Here is a 23,040-nt window from a genome sequence, read left to right as displayed (position 1 = left end):
CAGGGGGCTGGGGTGGGTGAGGGAATGAAGTGTGCTAGAAGGAGATATGGGCAAGGGGTTGGGGCGGAGGAAGGGTGCAGGGTGTATGAGGGGGCTCAGGGAAGGGTGTTGGGGTGCAGGAGGGGGTGTGGAGTGTGGGAGGGGGCTCAGGGCAGGGGGTGAAGAGTATGGGAGGTAGCTCAGGGCAGGAGGGGTTCGGGGTGTGGGCTCTGGCCCGGTGCTGCTTACCTGGAGGGGCTCCGGGGTGGTAGTGGGGCACAGCAGGACCAGGCTCTGGCCCCGTGCCGCTCCCGGAAGCGGATGGCACCACGTCCCTGTGGCCCCTGGGGAAGAGGGGGCAGAGGGCTCCGCACGCTGCCCTCGCCTGTGGGTACCTCCCCCAAAGCTCCCATTGGCCGTGGTTCCCCGTTCCTGGCCAATGGGAGCTGCGGGGGGAGGGGGCAGTACCTGCAGGCGAGGGCAGCGCACAGAGCCCTCTGCTCCCTCTCCCCCAGGGGCCACAGGGACATGGTGCCGGCTGCTTCCGGGAGCAACACAGGGCCCGCAGCGCCCTGGGGGTGGCAATCCCGTGGGCCGTAGTTGGGCCCAAAGCCTTGATGGGCCGGATGTGGCCCATGGGCCATAGTTTGCCCATCCCTGTTCTAGGTGTTTGCAAACTGATTGCCTAATAATACGCTCCATTATCTTTCCAGGTACTGAAGTTAGCTGACCAGTCTGTAATTCCCCGCATTGTCCTTATTTCACTTTTTAATCGATTGGCACTATATTTGCCTTTTTTCCAATCCTCCGGAATTTCTCCTGTCTTCCATGACTTCTCAAAGATAATCACTAATGGCTCAGATATCTCCTTAGTTAGCTCTGAGTATTCTAGAATGTATGTCTTCAAGTCACCAGAGCCTGATAAAAATCTAACTTGTAAACTGGAGTAATAGTAATAGGATGAAATTTAATAGTGAGAAGTGTAAGGTTATGCATTTAGGGATTAATAACAAGAATTTTAGTTATAAGCTGGGGACGTATCAATTAGAAGTAATGGAGGAGGAGAAGGACCTTGGAGAATTGGTTGATCATAGGTTGACTATGAGCCGCCAATGTGATATGGCCGTGAAAAAAGCTAATGCGGTCTTGGGATGCATCAGGCGGGATGCATTTCCAGTAGAGATAAGGAGGTTTTAGTACCGTTATAAAAGGCACTGGTGAGACCTCACCTGGAATACTGTGTGCAGTTCTGGTCTCCCATGTTTAAGAAGGATGAATTCAAACTGGAACAGGTACAGAGAAGGGCTACTAGGATGATCCAAGGAATGGAAAACTTGTCTTATAAAAGGAGACTCAAGGAGCTTGGCTTGTTTAACTAAACTAAAAGAAGGTTGAGGGGAGATATGATTGCTCTCTATAAATATATCAGAGGGATAAATACCGGAGAGGGAGAGGAATTATTTAAACTCAGCACCAATGTGGACACAAGAACAAATGGATATAAACTGGTCATTGGGAAGTTTAGACTTGAAATTAGACGAAGGTTTCTAACCATCAGAAGAGTGAAGTTTTGGAGTAGCCTTCCAAGGGAAGCAGTGGGGGCAAAAGCCCTATCGGCTTTAAGATTAAACTCGATAAGTTTATGGAGGAGATGGTAAGATGGGATAACATGATTTTGGTAATTAATTGATCTTTAAATATTCAAGGTAAATAGACCCAATGGCCTGTGATGGGATGTTAGATGGGGTGGGATCTGAGTTACTACAGAAAATTCTTTCCTGGGTATCTGGCTGGTGAGTCTTGCCCATATGCTCATGGTTTAGCTGATCGCCATATTTGGGGTCGGGAAGGAATTTTCCTCCAGGGCAGATTGGAAGAGGCCCTGGAGATTTTTCACCTTCCTCTGTAGCATGGGGCACGGGTCACTTGCTGGAGGATTCTCTGCTCCTTGAAGTCTTTAAACCACGATTTGAGGACTTCAATAGCTCAGACATAGGTGAGAGGTTTTTTGCAGGAGTGGGTGGGTGAGATTCTGTGGCCTGCGTTGTGCAGGAGGTCGGACTAGATGATCATAATGGTCCCTTCTGACCTTCGTATCTATGAATCTAAGTAATTTTTCACTTGTTCTCTCCCTATTTTAGCCTCTGATCCGATCTCATTTTCATTGAAATTCACTATGTTAGATGTCCAATCGCTATGAAACTTTTTGGTGAAAACTGAAATAAGGAAGTCATTTAGCATTTCTGCCATTTCCACATTTTTCTGTTATTGTTCCCCCACTAAGTAATGGGCCTACCCTCTCAGTGATCTTCCTCTTGCTTCTAATGTATTTGTAGAATGTTTTCTTGTTCCCCTTTATGTCTTTAGCTAGTTTAAGCTCATTTTGTGCCTTTCTAATTTTGTCCCTACATACTTGTGTTTTTTGTTTATCCTTTGCAATTTGACCTAGTTTCCACTTTTTGTTGGACTCTTTTTTGAGTTTCAGATCATTGAAGATCTCCTAGGTAAGCCAGGGTGGTCTTTTGCCATATTTCTTATCTTTCTTATGCAGTGGGATAGTTTGCTCTTGTACCCGTAATAATGTCTCTTTGAAAAACTGCCAACTTTCTTGAACTATTTTTCCTCTTAGACTTGCTTCCCATGGGATCTTACCTACCAAATTCCCAAGTTTACTGATGTCTGACTTCTTGAAATCCATTATCTTTATTTTGATGTTTGCTCTCCTACCATTGCTTATAATCATGAGCTGTACCATTTCATGATCAGTTTCACCCAAGCTGCCTTTCACTTTCAAATGCTCATCATGCATCCTAGTTCCATTGCCTCCCAATGTGAAGATAGCCCAACAATGTTCACAAGTAAATATGGACAATCAGTCAGAATGTCTGTTTCAAGAATATGTTGTATCAGGGCTTCTGAGTTGGTCAAGACTGCATGAAGAGCATGCTGTGAGAGACTTCACTCAGAGGCCAGCACCAAATAGTCCCCCCAGGTCTTGGGGGTGGCTCTTTTGGGCAGTCCAGGGGGCCCAGAGGCCATGGCACAATTTTGTTCCCTCCCCTGGCATCCTTCAGGATCTCTCAGGGAGCTGGGGAGGGAGGAAGGAATGGTAGGAGGACCCAGGCCCTCACTCTCCACCAGGTCCTGGCCCATGGCCCAAGGGGAGAGAAGCGAGGAGTGGCTCAGTGCCTTCTAGCTGCTACTCTAGATAAGCCTTCACTGGACTGCTTCCTAGCTTCCCTGTTTTCCCTTCAGTTTTGGGCATGGCCCCAGCCTTTTCCTTGCACAGTCTTCAGTAATTAAGAGCCCCAGTATGGAGGGGTGGGTTAGAGAGAGAAGCTTCTCAGCTCACTCTCTGAGTCTAGTTGTTCCCCCTGGACTTGAAGCTGGGGGGAAAGTGGGCAGGGTACGGTCTCTGGTCTCCCAGGCAAGTCTTACTCACAGTCCCAGTTCTCTCCCTGTAGATAGTTCTGCTTCAGCAGCTACTAACTCACTGTTTTCTTACAACCAATCTCTCCTTCACTCACCTGCACAGCTGGACTACCAGAGCTCCCTTTTAAGCAGGTCCTCCAGAGGGAGCATCTGAGGCAACTGTTGAGGGGTGGGGCCTTCTTGGCCCAGTACTGTTCCACCACTCCTTTAACCTTACTGTGGGCTCTGTAAACATCATCACACATGCATAAAAGAGGAACAATCCTAACAATGAGATCCGCACAGTCTCACAGGAGTAGTGGTGTCTCCTGGGCTGGGGATGGTACTTGAACTGTGAATGGAGATTATAAAGAGTATGCAATGCTCCTTTTTCTTCCCATCTGACCTCAGATATAAGTCTAGGTAGCAAAATGGTGAATGTTTTTATCATATAAGCACGTGCTGCTTCTTTTACTCTTGCTAAACTATTTATATTACTAATACGCTGTAGGAGTAAATCCATCTTGCAGAACCAAATGTACTGCATAGTGCATATTTTTCTGCTTTTAGAGAGCTTATATCACTCAACCTTCCTTTTTGAAAAATCATTGAAATATTTAATGTTTTAGGCTGTCTGTCCATAACGTAGCCTATATCCATTAGCATAAAATTAAGTTAGTTCACTTACAACCATTTGAAAGGCAAATATTGCAAATGAACAGCAATCAACAATTCAGTATTTTCAAAGTGTAGTTTATGGAGCATATATACATTGTCATGAACTAAAATACCACAGACAAAAGAAGCTATTACTGTCAAATTCTTGCTAAAGGAGGGTAGGAAAAAACAAAGCCACAGTTTAAGTAGCATCCATTTCACCTGTTATACTGACCTCAAATAATTTGCTACTAACTACTGACTGTCAGACGATTGTTGGGTGTTGTAGGTTTGCTACAGTGAACTAAGGGATTAGCAAACATCACACGAGATGTAAATATACACTGTCAATTGTTTTTTTGCGATAAAAGTTTTTTGCAATTATTTTTATTAATCTGCTCAGTTTATCTGTGCCCCGAAGAGCCTGCCTGTGCCAAAGGACAAGGGGCTCCCTGGTATCTAACAGTGAATCTCAGTGGGCCTGACCAGCTCAGTATACCCCAACTCACTGTTGGCATAAACTTTATCTAAAAGATGTCATGGAAGGTATGCTAGAATGACATGCTAGTCATTAATATTATTGTGTGGTGTTTGTATAAGTGATATATGGAAAATTATAAGTGTGCTGGAAATATGTTCTTAAAATGTTTTTGTGAGGTAGGGCATAAGGCACCCTGCCCTAGACAAAGGAATGTGGTTCTTTCTGCTTGAATGTGTCTCCAATGTATACTGAGCAAAGAGAGACAATAGAAGTATATTTATATAAATAGCAAACAAAGCCATCAGACTAGCTCGTGGGGGAGATAGCCACTTAACTATCATAGTGGCGTAGAGGAAACTGCAAAAATTAACGTAGGCTCAACTCCCAGGTTGCACAGCAAGCTGAGTCCCTAGGAGGGCTTCCTGCCTTGACAAAAGAAATTGTGAGGATATAAGCAGAGAGAGAAAGCCATTTTGGCATCCTTCACCTGAGGAGACAATGAAACCAAGTGCTTTAGGCTCTGTGTTGTATCCTGACTAAGGACTGGGCAGCCATGCTTGAAGAACAACTGTGGTGAGAAAACTACTCCAAACAAAAGTTTGTTAAGTTTAGGTTTTAGTGTTAGAAACATTTTTATTTTTGTTTGTTTGTAACCATTTCTATCCCAATTCCTTCTACTCTGTATCAGCTAAATAGAAGTTCTTTGTTAATAAACTTAATCTTGTTTTATTACACAACCATCTCAGTGCAGTGTTTCAAACTGAAGAGTAAAATTCTCAGTCAAACTAACAGGCTGGTGGCTAGGTACTGTCTCTTCAAAGAAGCAGAAAACTTGACAAGGTTTTGTGAGGGACTAAGCACTGCAGAAGAGATGGTTTTGGGGAGACTGGGAAGTCGAAGGCTATTGGTGTCACAAGGAATAGCCAGGCTGATGGAAGCCAGGGTGAAGTCATGGTGCTGTAAGCAGGCTGCTGGTGCCAGGACTCTAAGCTGCACTGTATAGAAGCACCTAAGGCTACAGGGCAGGTGGTGACATAAACCCTTACTTGTTTGGATGAACCCCCCAAAGCATCACAGTACCTCAGGCAATTTATACCCTGCATAGGTTGGTTGTTAATTTTTTAAAAACAGTTCTTGACATGCCTTAACCTTGCAGTTTCAGATTTAATTTTAGTTCATTTTTAATTTAATATTCTGACAATTCATCTCTAATTTGTTCTGAAATGAAAAAGGACTACAATGCTCAGGAAAGCTTGAAATTTCTGATATTTCAAATTGCCAAGTGTAAACAGACCGCACTTTGGGGAGACAATAAAGCTGCAGTAAACTGAGCAAGGACCTAAACAATCAACGTTAACCCTGGATACCAAAGACAGAATACTAAATGCAATTACAGCACTCGTGTTAGCAAAGGAAAAACTTCATCTGATAATTTAGGAAAATTACTTAGAAAAATTGAGTTTGTACCTTTTTTTATTATGGAAACCACAGGAGATGTTTTATTATGGGAATTAAACAGAGCTTATCCTAATGCAAGATGATATTTACAATACCCCCCCTGAAGAATCTAAATTGTAAAAATTTACATAGACAAAATTTTAGAAAAAGCTACACTTCTAAAGACAAATGTAAAGTCAGAGAAAGAGCCAGGTATGTACAACATTTCCATTTTTATTTTGAGTTTCGTTGCTGACTTTCTACTATGCATAGGCAGCCGCACCTCAGTCCCTGGAAAAATCATGGAGCAGGTCCTCAAGGAATCAATTCTGAAGCACTTAGAGGAGAGGAAAGTGATCAGGAACAGTCAGCATGGATTCACCAAGGGCAAGTCATGCCTGACTAATCTAATTGCCTTATATGATGAGATAACTGGCTCTGTGGGTGGGGGGAAAGCAGTGGATGTGTTGTTCCTTGACTTAGCAAAGCTTTTTACACGGTCTCCCACAGTATTCTTGCCAGCAAGTTAAAGTAGTATGGGCTGGATGAATGGATGATAAGGTGGATAGAAAGCTGGCTAGACTGTTGGGCTCAACGGGTAGTGATCAATGGCTCCATGTCTAGTTGGCAGCCGGTATCAAGCGGAGTGCCCCAAGGGTCAGTCCTCGGGCAGGTTTTGTTCAATATCTTCATTAATGATCTGGAGGATGGAGTGGATTGCACCCTCAGCAAGTTTGCTGATGACACTAAACTGAGAGGAGAGGTAGATACGCTGGAGGGTAGGGATAGGATACAGAGAGACCTAGACAAATTAGAGGATTGGGCCAAAAGAAATCTGATGAGGTTCAACAAGGACAAGTGCAGAGTCCTGCACTTAGGACGGAAGAATCCCATACACTGCTACAGACTAGGGACCGAATAGCTAGGCAGCAGTTCTGCAGAAAAGGACCTAGGGGTTACAGTGGACGAGAAGCTGGATATGAGTCAACAGGGTGCCTTTGTTGCCAAGAAGGCCAATGGCATTTCGGGATGTATAAGTAGGGGCATTGCCAGCAGATCGAGGGATGTGATTGTTCCCCTCTATTCGACATTGGTGAGGCCTCATCTGGAGTACTGTGCCAATTTTGGGCCCCACACTACAAGAAGGATGTGGAAAAATTGGAAAGAGGTCAACGGAGGGCAACAAAAATGATGAGGGGACTGGAACACATTACTTATGAGGAGAGGCTGAGGGAACTGGGATTGTTTAGTCTGAAGAAGAGAAGAATGAGGGGGGATTTGCTAGCTGCTTTCAACTACTGAAGTGGGGTTCCAAAGAGGATGGCTGTTCTCAGTAGTGGCAGATGACAGAACAAGGAGCAATGGTCTCAAGTTTCAGTGGGGGAGGTCTAGGTTGGATATTAGGAAAAACTTTTTCACTAGGAGGGTGGTGAAACACTGGAATGCGTTACCTAGGGAGGTGGTGGAATCTCCTTCCTTAGAAGGTTTTAAGGTCAGGCTTGACAAAGCCCTGGCTGGGATGATTTAGTGGGGGATTGGTCCTGCTTTGAGCAGGGGGTTGGACTAGATGACCTCCTGAGGTCCCTTCCAACCCTGAGATTCTATGATATTTTTAGTAATTTACACATGGGAAGTGGCTGCAGAGAAACCTTCTGACAATTATTTTCTTTACTGGTGCATGCACACAGAAATCCTCCCAGACTGCACATCTCTGCAGGCAAAGAAGCAAATATATTCTTAAATACCGTTCACGATTTGGAACCCCCAAAGACTTAATGCATGCCATGCACTACCTTGGGTTAAAAAAAAAAAACGACCGATTGACACCATTTTGATTGACATCACAAGAATAGCCTGATCTCCAGATCTTGCTCAGATGACTCACTCCTGAGGCACACCAAATTTCAGAAAAATCTGACTAAGCATGTTGAGTTCAGAAGACAGAGGTGGTAATGCAACCTTAACTATAGTGGCACTGCTGCACCATTATTCTCGTAGCAACACTCAGTCACTTCCAAATTGTGTTGGAATTAAATTGATAACCTGGAGGTGAAAGCTCTTTATTCCAAAAACAATCCTCAGAGCCATCCAGTCCCCTATTATATTGTTCTATTTTAAAATGCAGCTTTCAGTAGAAGGATCCAAAATTCAAATTGTAATTAAACTTAATTTTCAAATATATTTCACAATTTATTTCTGATGCGAAGAGCTTCTCATTTTATCATTTCAGACAACTGGGTTTCAAGAAATGGGTACAATTTACTTTTAAAATGGTAAAAAAATTATAAAATATGATTACAATAAATTGTGTGGGGAAGTTCTTAGGTAATACTGAAATTGAATTGTCAGATTTTCAGAGAATTTACTCACTGTTCTCTGCCTAATACTATTAGCATGAAATGCTCATTCCATTTCATACTCATCTTACTATAGATAAAACCATTGAGATTTGTATTGTTGAACTGCATTTGTGTGTTCTTAATCCCAACTGCCTTATTAACATTCATAAACAATCTTTTTAATTAGTAACTGAGTTTAAGTCATTTGAACCTGAGAGTCAATATTCATATTATGCCATTCATAATATTATACCACTCCACCCCTAAATTAGGCCAATTTAATCAACATAGCTATTCTACATAAACATACTAAGCAGAGAAACACATGCGAGCATTACTCCAGAGATTCAAATAGATTTAAATATATTTTTAACCTCTGATATTCATTTTAAAGATGCAAGAATACGAGTTCATCTACATGTTGACAGTACAAAGCCTCCCAGGATTTCATGAAATTTCCCGTAAAGTGTTAGGATATAGATATTCAGGCCTGTCTGTAAAGGCCTGTACTTTAAGAATTTAGGTGTATTCTTATCACTTGGCTAGCTAGAGGTATAAAAGAAAGAATCAAAATCACTGTCTGCCATTGTAAGGTCCTTCTCTTACTGTGACAGTCTGAGGCCCTGTTCTTAGGCTAAGCCCTTTGGCTAAGCGACAGAGGCCGCCATAAGCTGGGAAGCGACCGGTCACATCCTCACATTCCAAAGTAGTCACATTGAAAGAAGGTGCTATTGGGCTGTTAGGAATACAATCCTGCCCTGATAGTGCCTATCACCTCCAGAGAAAGGGAAGTGCCTAGAAAATGTAAAAGGAAACTGAGGTTGATAGTTTTCTGTCTGGTAAGAACTCACTTATCAATAGACACAGCTGGGAAACTCTTATGTCTTTATAGATGTAGTTGTGAAATCCTCACTTCTGTATTGTTTTGTCATTATAGTTCCCACTTTGCTATTGTTTATTGGCATGGTCTCTGTCTGGTTCTGTGATTGTTTCTGTCTGCTGTATAATTAATTTTGCTGGGTGTAAACTAATTAAGGTGGTGGGATATAATTGGTTAGCTAATCATGTTACAATATATTAGGATTGGTTAGTTAAATTTCAGTAGAATGATTGGTTAAGGTATAGCTAAGAATATTACTATATAAATTAGGGGCAAACAGGAAGTAAGTTGGGATCCGAAAACAAGGAAAAAGTATTTAAGCTTGCTGGAAGTTCACCCCAATAAACATCGAATTGTTTGCACCTTCGGACTTTGGGTATTGTTGCTCTCTGTTCATGCGAGAAGGACCAGGGAAGTAAGTGGGTGAAGGAATAAGCCCCCTAACATAAACTATTTTTAAAAAATTGTTGAAATACTGTAACAATTTTATGTCACTGAAATGTTGTCTTAACATTTTCTATGCAATTATGTGTACAAACATACTGTGATGGACTCCCCCCAGGGTGCCACCTGGAACTGGGGTACCACTGAGCCCTCTGACCGACCAGCCTGGGCTCCCCCTCACACTGTGCTGCTGTGACAAGTTGCGAAGCCCTCCAAGCTTGCACCTTCACCGGCATTCACACAGGTAGGGGGACACACCCAGCTGCAGTTACATGCAGGCTCTCTAATCACCAGCATCTCAGCCTAGGACCCCAGAGCAGTACGGTCCTGCCCTGGTCAAATCTGGCCAGTATATGGGTTTAAAACCTGGTCCACCTCTCCCTCAATGTGAAGAGGACCAGGTAGTTACTCGTTGGAACCAAGCTGAGATTTTCCCCAGACACCCTCGTCAAATGCACACTGGTTTGGAGTAAAACATAAAATAAGTTTATTAACTAGAAAAGGATAGATATTACGTGATTATAAATGATAGCAAACAGATCAAAGCAGATTACCTAGTAAATAAACAAAACCACAAACAGAGTTTAACATACTAGATAGGTAGGATATGAATTAGCAAATTCTCACCCTGAGTGATAAACAGGCTGGCAGATTCTTAAGAAGCAAGCTGCACTAATTTACAGCTTGGAATCCCCAGGTGTTTCATTCACAGGCTAAAAAGCCCTTTAGCCTGGGTCGAGCACTTCCCCCCCAGTTCAGTTTTATGTTCCTCAGGTGTTTCCAGGAATCTTCTTGGGTGGGAAGTCAGTGAAGAACCACAATGATGTCACTCCCCTGCCTTAAATAGCTTTTGCATATGGCAGGAACCCTTTGTCTCAAAGCTTGATTCCCACGCCAGTCACTGGGAAAACACTGGTATCCCAAGATGGAGTCCAGCACCAGGTGACCAGGTCACATGTGCCTGTAATGTCACAGCAGCCATAACTCAGATGCTGTTTTTAGCGTCCTCAGGGAGGCCTCCCTTTCCCCCGCAGTGTGAAATAAGCTTCTTCTAAGGCCTATTGTTCTTCCTAATGGCTTATTAACTTAAATGGGTGCTTCCCAGCCATCTAGACAGAGTCTTTTGTCTAGTGGGTGTTCCCCATGTCTAAGCACATTTGTAACACATATACATAGTCAATATTCCTAACGTCAGATACAAAAATTATACATGCATAGACGTAAGATAATCATATTCAATAAATCATAACCGTTTCAATGATATCTTACATGACCCATCTTGCAAAAATACTTCATAGTTATGCCATAATCATATTGTAATATCTCTATGAAGAATATGGGGTGCAGTGTCACACATACCTTTTTCCCAGGAAGCCCAGAAGCACCATCTTCTCCTTTAACACCCACTTCACCCTAAAAGATAAATTGCATATTTAGAGATTTTGAAGATTTCTAAGTTTGCCTTGCTACCAAAGCAACATGTTATTAACAGATTGATTTATTTCCCATGCATATAGTTTTGTTTTCTACCAAGCTTTACAAAATATCACAAAAGGGGCTCTCATTGTGAGAGCATTCTTTAGTGAAAATATGAGCTATGTAAACTTGGGAAAAAAACCTTATGGCATAATATTAAAATCCTCACTTAAAAAAAAAAGAGAAAAGAAAAGCAATTCAGAATTAAGGCCTGGTAACTACTCATACACATGCTTAACTTTGCTACCCCAAGCACTCCCATTGATTTCAGTGGAACGACTCATTGTGGTATTAAAGTTGTACCTTTGGTGGGCACTTCTGTCATAACTTGCATTATAATGAAAAAGGTGGGATTTATATTTTTCTACATTACAGATGCAGGAGAGCAAGATTTCTCTGTGCTTCTGTGGCAGGGTTATGTGTATACAAATATCAGTATCTAATACCTTCTATCCTCATTAGGATATACCGGAGAAAAGGAAAGTGTGTTTCAATCACAGAATCATAGAAGATTAGGGTTGAAAGAGACCTCAGGAGGTCATCTAGTCCAACCCCCTGCTCAAAGCAGGACCAACACCAACTAAATCATCCCAGCCAGGGCTTTGTCAAGCTGGGCCTTAAAATCTCTAAGGATGCAGATTCCACCACCTCCCTAGGTAACCTATTCCAGTGCTTCACCACCCTCCTAGTGAAACAGTGTTTCCTAATATTCAACCTAGACCTCCCCCATAGCAACTTGAGACCATTATTCCTTGTTCTGTCATCTGTCACCACTGAGAACAGCCGAGCTTCATCCTCTTTTGAATGCCCCTTCAGGTAGTTGAAGGCTGCTATCAAATCCCCCCTTCACTCTTCTCTTCTGCAGACTTAACAAGCCCAGTTCCCTCGGCCTCTCCTCGTAAGTAATTATTTTTCTCATTTTATAGAAGGTTTCAAAAATATAGGGACCAAAATCCTACTGTCCTAAAACAAAACTCCCATTCATTGCAGGATTTACCCCAGTATCTACATACATGCTACATGCAGCTAATATTTCTACTGCCAGTAGCTCACATGTGCAGTTAGTATTTCTTCTTTTTTAAGATGCTAATAGTCAGGGGCAAAAGAAGTTCTCACTAAATTGGAATAGCCACATCTCGTGCTTTAATGTTGAAATCCTTTAATGTTGAATTCATCTACTCCCAATATTTAAAAACAAGTATAAAATCTGTTGGGGATTTGCTGAAAGATTTATAGGACTAATCCTCAGATGGTGTAAATTGGCATAACCTCACTAACGTCAATGCTCCTATGGCAATTTATAATAACTGAGAATCTGGACCATTGTTTTTTAAAAAAAAGTGAAAAAAACACCTAAATTTTCCTTAATAATTTCAAGTATGAGAATCTGAAGTTTTGAAATTAAAATAAGGGAAGATAACAAAAACACTGATTGATTATTAGATACTCTAATAATCACAAATGCAAAGTTCTTTTACTCCTAGGAAGAAAGTTTCTCTTTTAGATAGCAGTCAACAGCTCAATTCTGCAGCCCCTTTTCAGTCAATAGCACATATGACAGTAATCCCACTGATTTCAATGGCATTGCTCATATAAGTGCTACTCAGTGGGAGGAAAAGTTTACAGAATTAGACACCAAGTAAAGAAAAGAAAAAAATCTAGAGTCTGAAGATCATGTTTTCTGGTTACCAGTTTCTAAAAGCAGGCAATTTCTTCAGGTGACTACTTCCTGAACTTTGAAATGATACAACTCTCTTGCGTATAACCCTTGCCTTTGTCTTTATCTCTTCCTCTCTTGCCACAACATCCATTCACAGAAACCCCACGGAAATGACTGCACCTGCACAAGCCAGCTGGCAACTCTTATTTAATGGCATGTGAGTGGGGATCAGCAAATCAAGCAAAATGAGTTACACATGTTTATGCAGCTGCATTCCATGCAAAATTCAAATCCAGTGAATTGAAGCAATGATTAGGGTTTTTTTTCATTTTTTTTCATATTGAAATTGTCTTGAATATAGTTATGTTAAGTTAGTTCAATCCCAACTGCAGAATAAAATCTTTAGTTTGTGACTGACAAACAGCCACCGGCAGTATGAGAGGGTGAACAGCAGAAATGACTCCTGTTTCCTTGCCTAATCACCCACAGAATGAATGTTAGATCATACTTTGCTTCCTATGCCACTTTCAACTAAGAGAGACCAGAACCGTTTTATATTCAGCAGAATATTTTTACATATTATATGCTATAAATTCATAGTTCTATATGCTACTTATGTAAAAAAGAGCTCTAAGTGTGAGTGACTTACGAACTAGTCAACCATGCTAAATTTACACAGCTGTTTCATAATAGTAGATAGACTTTCCTCCTGAAGACCTTAAGACAACTATATTCCATAGCAAATTGGATTATGAAGTTATTCCTGCATCATATAATTGTGATTTTAATAAGCAAAGTGTAAAGCATACAGATTATACTCCCTATATAAGAGCGACTGAGCTTTCATACAGACATCAGGATAGAGTAAATAGCAGAAAAAAGAATCAGTAGGGCTATGAATGGACGAATGGACTATAAGGTGGATAGAAAGCTGGCTCGACCATCAGACTCAACAAGTACTGATCAATGGCTCAATGCCTAGCTGGCAGCCGGTATCAAGCGGAGTGCCCAAAGGGTCGGTCCTAGGGCCAGTTTTGTTTAACAGCTTCATTAATGATCTGGATGATGGGATGGATTGCATCCTCAGCAAGTTCGCGGATGACACTAAGCTGGGGGAAGCATTAGATACACTGGAGGGTAGGGATAGGGTCCAGAGTGACCTAGACTAATTGGAGGATTGGGCCAAAAGAAATCTGATGAAGTTCAACAAAGACAAATGCAGAGTCCTGCACTTAGGACAGAAGAATCCTATGCACCGCTATAGGCTGGGGACCGACTAGCTAAGCCGCAGTTCTTCAAAAAAGGACCTGGGGATTACCGTGGACAAGAAGCTGGATATAAGTCAACAGTGTGCCCTTGTTGCCAAGAAGGCTAACAGAATATTGGGCTGCATTAGCAGGAGCATTGCCAGCAAATCAAGGGAGATGATTATTCCCCTGTATTTGGCACTGGTCAAGCCACACCTGGAGTATTGCGTACAGTTTTGGGCCCCCCACTACAGACAGGATGTGGACAAATTGGAGAGAGTCCAATGGAGGGTAACAAAAATGATTAGGGGGTGGGGCACATTACTTATGAGGAGAGGCTGAGGGAAATGGGATTATTTAGTCTGCAGAAGAGAAGAGTGATGGGGAATTTGATAGCAGCTTTCAACTACTGAAGTGGGGTTCCAAAGAGGATGGCTGTTCTCAGTAGTGGCAGATGACAGAACAAGGAGCAATGGTCTCAAGTTTCAGTGGGGGAGGTCTAGGTTGGATATTAGGAAAAACTATTTCACAAGGAGGGTGGTGAACCACTGGAATGGGTTACCTAGGGAGGTGGTGGAATCTGCATCCTTAGAGGTTTTTAAGGCCCGCCTTGACAAAGCCCTGGCTGGGATGATTTAGTTGGCGTATGTCCTGCTTTGAGCAGGTGGCTGGACTAGATGACCTCCTGAGGTCTTTTCCAACCCTAACCTTCTATGATTCTATGTACATTATTATTTTATCTGCTGTTATTCTATAACAACCACCATGCTTTGCTTTTCATTCATAGGTCTCAAAGTAGTTTACAAAGGTGAGCATGCATCACTATCTCAAGATTACAGGTAGGGAGACTGAGGCACAGAATCAGAGGAAAAAACAGGTTCACTGACTCCCAGCCCTATGCTCCATCTGCTTGACCAGTCTTCCTTGTCCCAGAGCATGCTAGCAATACACTGAATACTGGATGTGTGCTTTATAAATATAAACAAATAAATTAATAACAACAAATGATTGCAATAATAGAACAGAATTAAAATCAATGACAGAGAGAAACTAACAGCAGCAATTTTTAATCAGGCAAAGTGGTTAATTCTGAGCTTTCCAAAATACTCAGACAAAACAGACTGCTTACACCAGACACCCATCATTTGCTGGCTCAGGGTTAAGACTTGGATTTAAAGGCAGGGTTCTAAAAAAACCACGTATTAAGTACGAAACTAAAGGGCTACTAATAAGTAATGTGGGGAAGATTTTCAAAGGCAGAAAAGGTAGTTGGGCACTTGAGTTAAGAATCTGATTATAAGGATTATTGCTGATTACAGGTATCAAAAATTAGAACCATACTGTAATTACAATGTAACTACACTGCACGATAACAAATGTTCATGCACTATGAAATATAACTAATTAATATAATCTGATTAGTCTGGTGGTCTAGTTGTAAAAGAAAATCTGAGTTCAAAACCTGAGCTGTGTGAGCCTATAGGTTATGGTGAACTGAACCCAAATGTTTTATTCACAAAGATTGGAAGCAAACCCATCTATTTATGTTGTTTGGAAGTTATACCATAGTTGAATACACTCTGACAACCACAGGAATCCCATCTCTCTCCCTTACATTGTAGTCCTTTCTATTACCAGCCCATTCTTCCAATTACTGTGAAATCCTTGGTGTTTTGAGTTGAGAGCAAATAATACCCCTTAAGCGTTAGGCTCAAGTGACCTCGCACCTCTCCTGGAGACAGGCAGCCTTTCTCCCTCATACTCTGAGGGGTGGTTCCTGGCTGCCTCTTTCCCTACTTTTTATCTTATTAAAGGGACCATCAGGAATGGCCAATCTCCAATACACACCAAAGGTATTGGAGAGAGGCCAGGACACAATTGACTCCTTCATAGGTAGCAGGAAAGGGACACACTAAGCCCAGGCCACTAAGGCCCAGATCCACAAAGGGACTTATAGACACCTCAGAATGTGATTCAGAAAAGCCAGCAAGCTAGGTGGAGAGCTGCCTAAAACAGCCAATGGGAGATGCTGAGGAGAGGGGTGTGTCCTTCACCCTCCCCCTCAGGGACTTAGATTTCTAAATCCAGGTTTCAGGGAAGCACCTATCTCTGCTAGCAATCCACAACCAGGAACCCCTCTCTTGGAGTCAGGTGGCTTCGGTGCCTAAGTAATTTCTTATGAGGACAAGTTAAGCACCTGCCTCCCTCCACACAAAACAGTGGCTGGAGATAGTGGTGGTGCTGCCACCCACCTTAACCTTTAACCCAGTAGTCACAGCACCCACCTGGAATGTGGGAGACCCAGATTCATTTATCCCCTCTAATCTGAGTGGAGAAAGAATTTGAACAGGGGTCTCCCAACTCTCAGCAGGGTGCTCTAATCACTGAGTTATGGGATAGTCTGATGTGGGGCTCCCTCAGTCTCTCCTGTTGAAGCTGTTCCACTTTGGATAAATACTTCAAGAGTCACTGGGCCAGAGAGAAAAAGACTCTGTAGCTGGTGGTTGAGGCACCGGCTGGGAAAGTGGAAGACCAGAATCCCATCCCCCTGCTCCAATGACTCTAATTAGACAACGGTTTCTAGGGAAGGTGAAGATGTCTGAGAAGGCCTCACAGACTTCCCCTTGGTACAAACATAATCCTTCAGGTTTATGGATACATCCCAAACTTTGAAACCAGGGTCAGTTTGAAAGGGATAAAAGGTACAATACAAATATTTCACACTTGTAATTCAAAACTGCTCAGTTCTACGGTCCTGCAGGTAGGAGTGTTACCTTAGCCTTGTGAGAGTAGAGAACCTTGTGCTACTAATATTAAAAAATAAAATAAAAACCCTCTGGACAGTTCTGGAATGGTACTGATAATGGTTCCAGAGTGAATTTAGCCAAAAAGATGGGCTATTATGCCATGGGATCGCTAGAGAAGGAGGAATATAGGAAAACAAGGAGAAAGGGGTGAAAAGATGTTCATGGCTGCAAGAGAGTAAAGGACCATTTGTCTCAGATTTGTACAAGATGATAATACCCTGATTTTCCGCATACAAAGTTAGCAATGCAGACCTTGAAGGAACACTAAAACAACCACAGGGAAATAAACTGTCAGCTCATCCATCCAACCACTGAGCAATGATACTTAAATGCACTAAAGATGGTAACAGTTTCATAAACTGAACATAGAAAAGATCTGGTCAATGTTATGGGTCATGAAATCCATTCAGTATAATTAAATTTTGAAATAGCACAATGACCTGTGATTAAAAACTGAATTTAAACCTATCATTAATATTCACTGTGAATGGCAACGTAATGACAATTCTTTGCAACAGAATTCAAGGTGTTTACCAAGTAAAATATTTAATAAATAGCAGACTCTTCAGAGTCTTGATATATGTTACAGATAATAGGAGGGTTGCTATATTTTTGACAATGCTCACCACTTCTGTCAAGTCATAAGCAGACAGAGCGGAAGTTTACCAGATCAACATAATAAAATGTTCCTCTCAATTTTCCTGCAAGATTCCTCCTAAAACAAAACCAAGTTTTAAATAATGATTGTGTGGACAGCAACATATTCCCTTCTTATGATGCTAACCATTTCCCAGTCTGAAGTGGAAGCAATTTTGAACATCTGACACTACCTGCAGCACTGTTTTTTGATCATCTCATTACATTAACTATTCAGAATGCCTCAAAGGCAATTGACCTTTTAAATCTTCATGTCATGCAGCTATTACGTGGTGCACCTATTGTAAAACTAGAAATTATATGCTAGTACTGAATACAAAAGATGGTACCTTTTTTCTTTTATCGTGCATTACAATTGTAGGATCACATATAGCAAAACTGACCTAAAGCAAAATGTGTTAAAAAGAATGACAAGAGCAACTTGTCTTTAAGCTGACAAATTCAATTCATTTCATGTCTAAAGCCCTAAGATATGTTATTAAAAACTTATTTTGGTCAAAGATACATATTTGCAAGTTCAGGATTGAAGTCATGTAAAATGTATTTACATGACAATATGAAATGTTAATTCTTAAGTTAGAAAACTATATCTACAATCAGTTTCAAGAACTGAATCTGATATGAGAAAGAAAGTACCAACTGATTATGTCACACATTAGGCCATGGTTTTGTTAGCAAGAGACATGCAAATGCAGTGAATGGGTGGAAGTGTGGACATAATTTGGCCTAGAGCACATAAATATTCCTAAGTGTCATATTAAGTTTCTGCATTTGTCCTCAGTAGGAATGGACACACTGGTCCAGATAAAATGAAAATTTACCCTCCCGTGAACCTTTGTCAGCACTCAAACCCAACCTAAATCCAGCTTTTTTTTTTAGGTTTGATTAAGTTTTCACATTTGCACCTTTACAAGTCTATGTTCCAACTGGCACCAGATACAGAAACGTCCAGCTACCTTAAAAGCCATTCTCACTGAATTTGTGGTCTAATTAGAAGAAAGAAATACTAGAAAGTTAAAAAGAAAGTTGTGCCCATAAGAAATCCAGTCTAATTTTGCACACCCAAGAAACTCATATTTCTAACAAGAGTCCAGACTTCTGGATCTATATCTAAATTGAGTCTCCAAGCCTTTTGAGAGTTGCCCACCACTAATTAGTACAATGAACATCAGATATGAAGGGAATCATCCTGAGGGTTTTAGAACACGATAAATATAAAAGCTTTAGCAGGAGTCAGGGGAGCTTAGGCTAAAAAAGGAGCCAGACAGAGACCACATGTTCTCTAGAGTTAGTGGGTATATGCTGACACATGACCTCCAAGTGCATATATGGGAGCAAGATACTGAAAAAGGGAAATATGCGCTTTGTGAAGCTCTCATTTTGTAACTGCAATACACTGGTCTAGAACACACAACAATGTCTCCCTGTAATAGATTGCCTGAGCAACTACAACTTACCACATTCACACTACCAAAGGAGCTCTCAGCTCAAGCAGAAAGTCCTCTTTTCAGTTCTGAAGTTCCCAGGTTCAATGACTGCTATCAACCAGGATGTCTGTATGTATGTGGCTATGGTTTTTTACATGAAGAATTTTCTTTCCTTTTTCAGGCAGACTGAAAACTTTAAGGCTACTACTTAAAACAGATGAAAAATGTAAATGTCTGGAGACTTAACACTGCAGGTTAGACACAGTGAACCAAAAATATATTTTCGTGGACCTAACTGAAAAGAACAATTCCTTCTGGGTCACTGGTTTGAATCTGAACAGGGGAAGGTTTATCTAAATATAGTTAGTATCTGATGGCTATTAAATTCAATGAGTTTGTGATCTGAGTCCAGTGCCTAGTGGACAGACCTCCACATCACAAAACACACCAGTCATAACTGCACTAAGTAGTAACCTTGTGGTCAATCTCAGGACGAAAGATAGGAACTAAATCCACTTGCTGAATTAATTAATATCATCCCCCTCTAAGCAGTCCCATTTCCCTCCCTCCCCCTTCCCAGAGGAGAAGAGAGGCACACTGGCAGAGTAATGTGGAGAACCTTGCAATGATGCTATTGCCAGAGCCGTGCGTATGAGAACGCCAGATCACAATGGATGTGTCATAAATATAAAGGGAAGGGTAAACCCCTTTGAAATCCCTCCTGGCCAGGGGAAAGCTCCTCTCACCTGTAAAGGGTTAAGAAGCTAAAGGTAACCTCGCTGGCACCTGACCAAAATGACCAATGAGGAGACAAGATACTTTCAAAAGCTGGGAGGAGGGAGAGAAACAAAGGGTCTCTGTCTGTCTATATGCTGGTCTTTGTTGGGGATAGACCAGGAATGGAGTCTTAGAACTTTTAGTAAGTAATCTAGCTAGGTATGTGTTAGATTATGATTTCTTTAAATGGCTGAGAAAAGAATTGTGCTGAATAGAATAACTATTTCTGTCTGTGTATCTTTTTTGTAACTTAAGGTTTTGCCTAGAGGGGTTCTCTATGTTTTTGAATCTAATTACCCTGCAAGATATCTACCATCCTGATTTTACAGGGGGGATTTCTTTATTTCTATTTACTTCTATTTTTATTAAAAGTCTTCTTGTAAGAAAACTGAATGCTTTTTCATTGTTCTCAGATCCAAGGCTTTGGGTCTGTGGTCACCTATGCAAATTGGTGAGGCTTTTTATCCAACATTTCCCAGGAAAGGGGGGGTGCAAGTGTTGGGAGGATTGTTCATTGTTCTTAAGATCCAAGGGTCTGGGTCTGTAGTCACCTAGGCAAATTGGTGAGGCTTTTTACCAAACCTTGTCCAGGAAGTGGGCTGCAAGGTTTTGGGAAGTATTTTGGGGGGAAGGATGCGTCCAAACAGCTCTTCCCCAGTAACCAGTATTAGTTTGGTGGTGGTAGCAGCCAGTCCAAGGACAACGGGTGGAATATTTTGTACCTTGGGGAAGTTTTGACCTAAGCTGGTAAAGATAAGCTTAAGAGGTTTTTCATGCAGGTCCCCACATCTGTACCCTAGAGTTCAGAGTGGGGGAGGAACCTTGACAGGCTGAGAATTCCAATTTTCCCCAGCCAAGTTCTAATGGCTGGTTAAATCTTTTTCATGATGGATCCACTTTTAATGGTGCAGAGCTGAAACCTCATCAAAGGAAAGAGACTATTTCTCACCATATTTTGGATAAAAGAGAAAGTACGTAAGAGGAAAGATTTTTTTCTTTGTTATGTTCTACTTCTCTTCCACATCATTTATCACATTATGGGTATTGGCTGAAAAAGCAGCAAAAGTTTTTAACATGCCCACTCCACCTCTGATCTCCTGTGTTTGCCTCCTCTTGCCCCCTCCCAAATTCCTAAGAAACTTAATTGGGAGCCTCAAACCACTTCATATCCTTAAAATTAAACTTCACCTTAAACATTGCCCCGTTACTTCTCTAGCTTCAGGAGGCTTGAGGTGCCTAAATTGGGAGGTGATTTAAGGCTGTCAATTCTGTTTATTAGGAATTTAATAGGAGAGGAAGGGAAGAAGAAGGGGATGAAGGCCAGGAGAGCAGGTGGAGAGAGAAAAGGGCCATTTTAAACTACTCCTCCTGTCTTCTGAGAGTTCTTTTCTTTAGTAATTTCTCTTATCCTGCTTCAATGTATTTTTCCTAGTGGAAAGACACTTTTTTTCTTTTAATTAAAATGTAAATTAATGAATCATACTCTAATAGCCATAAACCATTCCAGGATGTGCATCAATAGGCACTTTGATGTCTGAAGGCACTCTGCCTTTGTGGCTGCAATATACCTAAGGCATATACCAATAGCCTATGAATGTACACCTTGGAGCAGCTTATTGCCATAATAAAATACTTAATTCTCCAGGGATGTCAGTCTAGCACCTTTCATGAGGTCTAAATTCACTTCAAATGGATAAGTAAATAAAAACAAAGAATATTTTACAGTAACTTAGTAATATTCCAATAAAGCGAGGAACACAGGATGCATGTTCGCTAAATATATCATTGTTCAAGCTACTACCAGGGACATTATTTTTCTTAAGGATTATTACACACAGATGATGTATTCGGCTGTTTATATCACCTGATCCAAAATACAATGTAATCAGCACATGCCTAAGTAAGATTCTGAGTAGCCGCACACCATGCTAAGGATGTGGAAGCTGTTTCCAGAACAGGAAATAAGGTAAAGTTTTCAGCTCAGCAGAAAGTGGAAAACCACTACTTGAGAAATTATATCTAAATGTATTAAACTTCAGGCAAATACCCATTGACTTCTGACTTTTGCTACTTGCGGAATACTTATGTTACTTGGTTGAAAAGTTTTGAGAGCAGTTAAAAATATTCTCCAGGACTAACTTAAATTCTGTACCTGAAAGCTGCAATTGTTGGCTTTCATCTACCCTGGAAAGCCTAGCAGCAGCTGGCGGTGTATGCTCCACTGCAGACAGCTGGTAGGCAACAGACTAGAATGGGGTTATGAGTTTTCTGGCTACTGCCCACACATTATGGGGCTGGCAAAGCAACCGTACCCTCTGTGATGAAATCTGGGCATCAAGCCCTGGCAGGCCATGCTTGGGTGCAAGACTGAGGAAGTGGCTGTGATGGTGCATCCCATAATGCTTTATAGAAATATGCTTATGAGTGTAAATATGACATAACTGGAATATGTTTTATGCTAGATATGCCATGTAACATATCCTTGGAAAGGTTATGTTCTTCTACATGTATTCATCCTATTCGTATGCATGTATCATTTTTATATGTGAAGTTATGAGCGTTGGCTCTATGCTTGTATTTAAAGTGTTTGCAGTAGAAAGCACCTAAGGCAGATTTGGTCAACAAAGTGTGAAATGGTTATTCAAGTAATTGGGAGTACTTGGTTAACAACTGACCTTGATAGATGCCAATGCACACCTGAGCTTTCCTAGGAATGTCCTGTAGAAAACTGAGTCATGCATGGACATGTGACTTGCCCATGTGACTCCAAAACTCCATTTTCTGGCTGGATTCTACATGGGAGGAGAGAGGGGTTTCCACCCACAAGAGAGACTATATATGCCCCTGGGAAAACCCTCCATTTTGTCTTCAGCTGGCTCAAGAGATAGCCTCTCCACCCCAAGGAGATGCCTGAAAGAAACTGGAATGAAGGAGAGTAACTACAGGGGTGTGAGTGATTGCTGGACCCAGACTAGAAGGAGGCTAGTCTGTCAAAGAAGCTAATTGGAACATCTCTAAGGATGAGATTTATCTGCATTTAGTTTCCTGCTGTATTAGGCATAGACTTGCGTATTTTATTTTATTTTGCTTGATAATTCACTTTGTTCTGTCTGTCATTATTTGGAACCACTTAAATCCTACTTTTTGTATTTAATAAAATCATTTTTTACTTATTAATTAACCCAGAGTATGTATGAATACCTGGGGAGGGGGGGCAAACAGCTGTGGATATCTCTCTATCAGTATTATAGAGGGCGATCAATTTATGAGTTTTCCCCATATAAGCTTTATACAGGGTAAAACGGATTTATTTCAGGTTTGGACCCCATTAGGAATTGGGTATCTGAGTGCTGGAGACAGG

At 41.3% G+C, this 23,040-nt stretch overlaps 1 protein-coding gene across 1 annotated transcript in view; it reads right to left on the bottom strand.

Annotated features, from left to right (window-relative positions):
* COL19A1 (collagen type XIX alpha 1 chain) overlaps positions 1–23,040 on the bottom strand; it is a 315,760-nt gene that overhangs the window by 253,774 nt on the left and 38,946 nt on the right. The window contains exon 9 of the mRNA XM_077812674.1: positions 10,988–11,041. Coding sequence (XP_077668800.1) covers positions 10,988–11,041 — 54 coding nt within the window. The remainder of the gene's footprint in view (positions 1–10,987; positions 11,042–23,040) is intronic.

This window comes from Eretmochelys imbricata, chromosome 3 (genome assembly GCF_965152235.1).
Source record: "Eretmochelys imbricata isolate rEreImb1 chromosome 3, rEreImb1.hap1, whole genome shotgun sequence".
NCBI classification, from domain to species: domain Eukaryota; kingdom Metazoa; phylum Chordata; order Testudines; family Cheloniidae; genus Eretmochelys; species Eretmochelys imbricata.
This window is presented reverse-complemented; position numbering and strand designations above follow the sequence as displayed.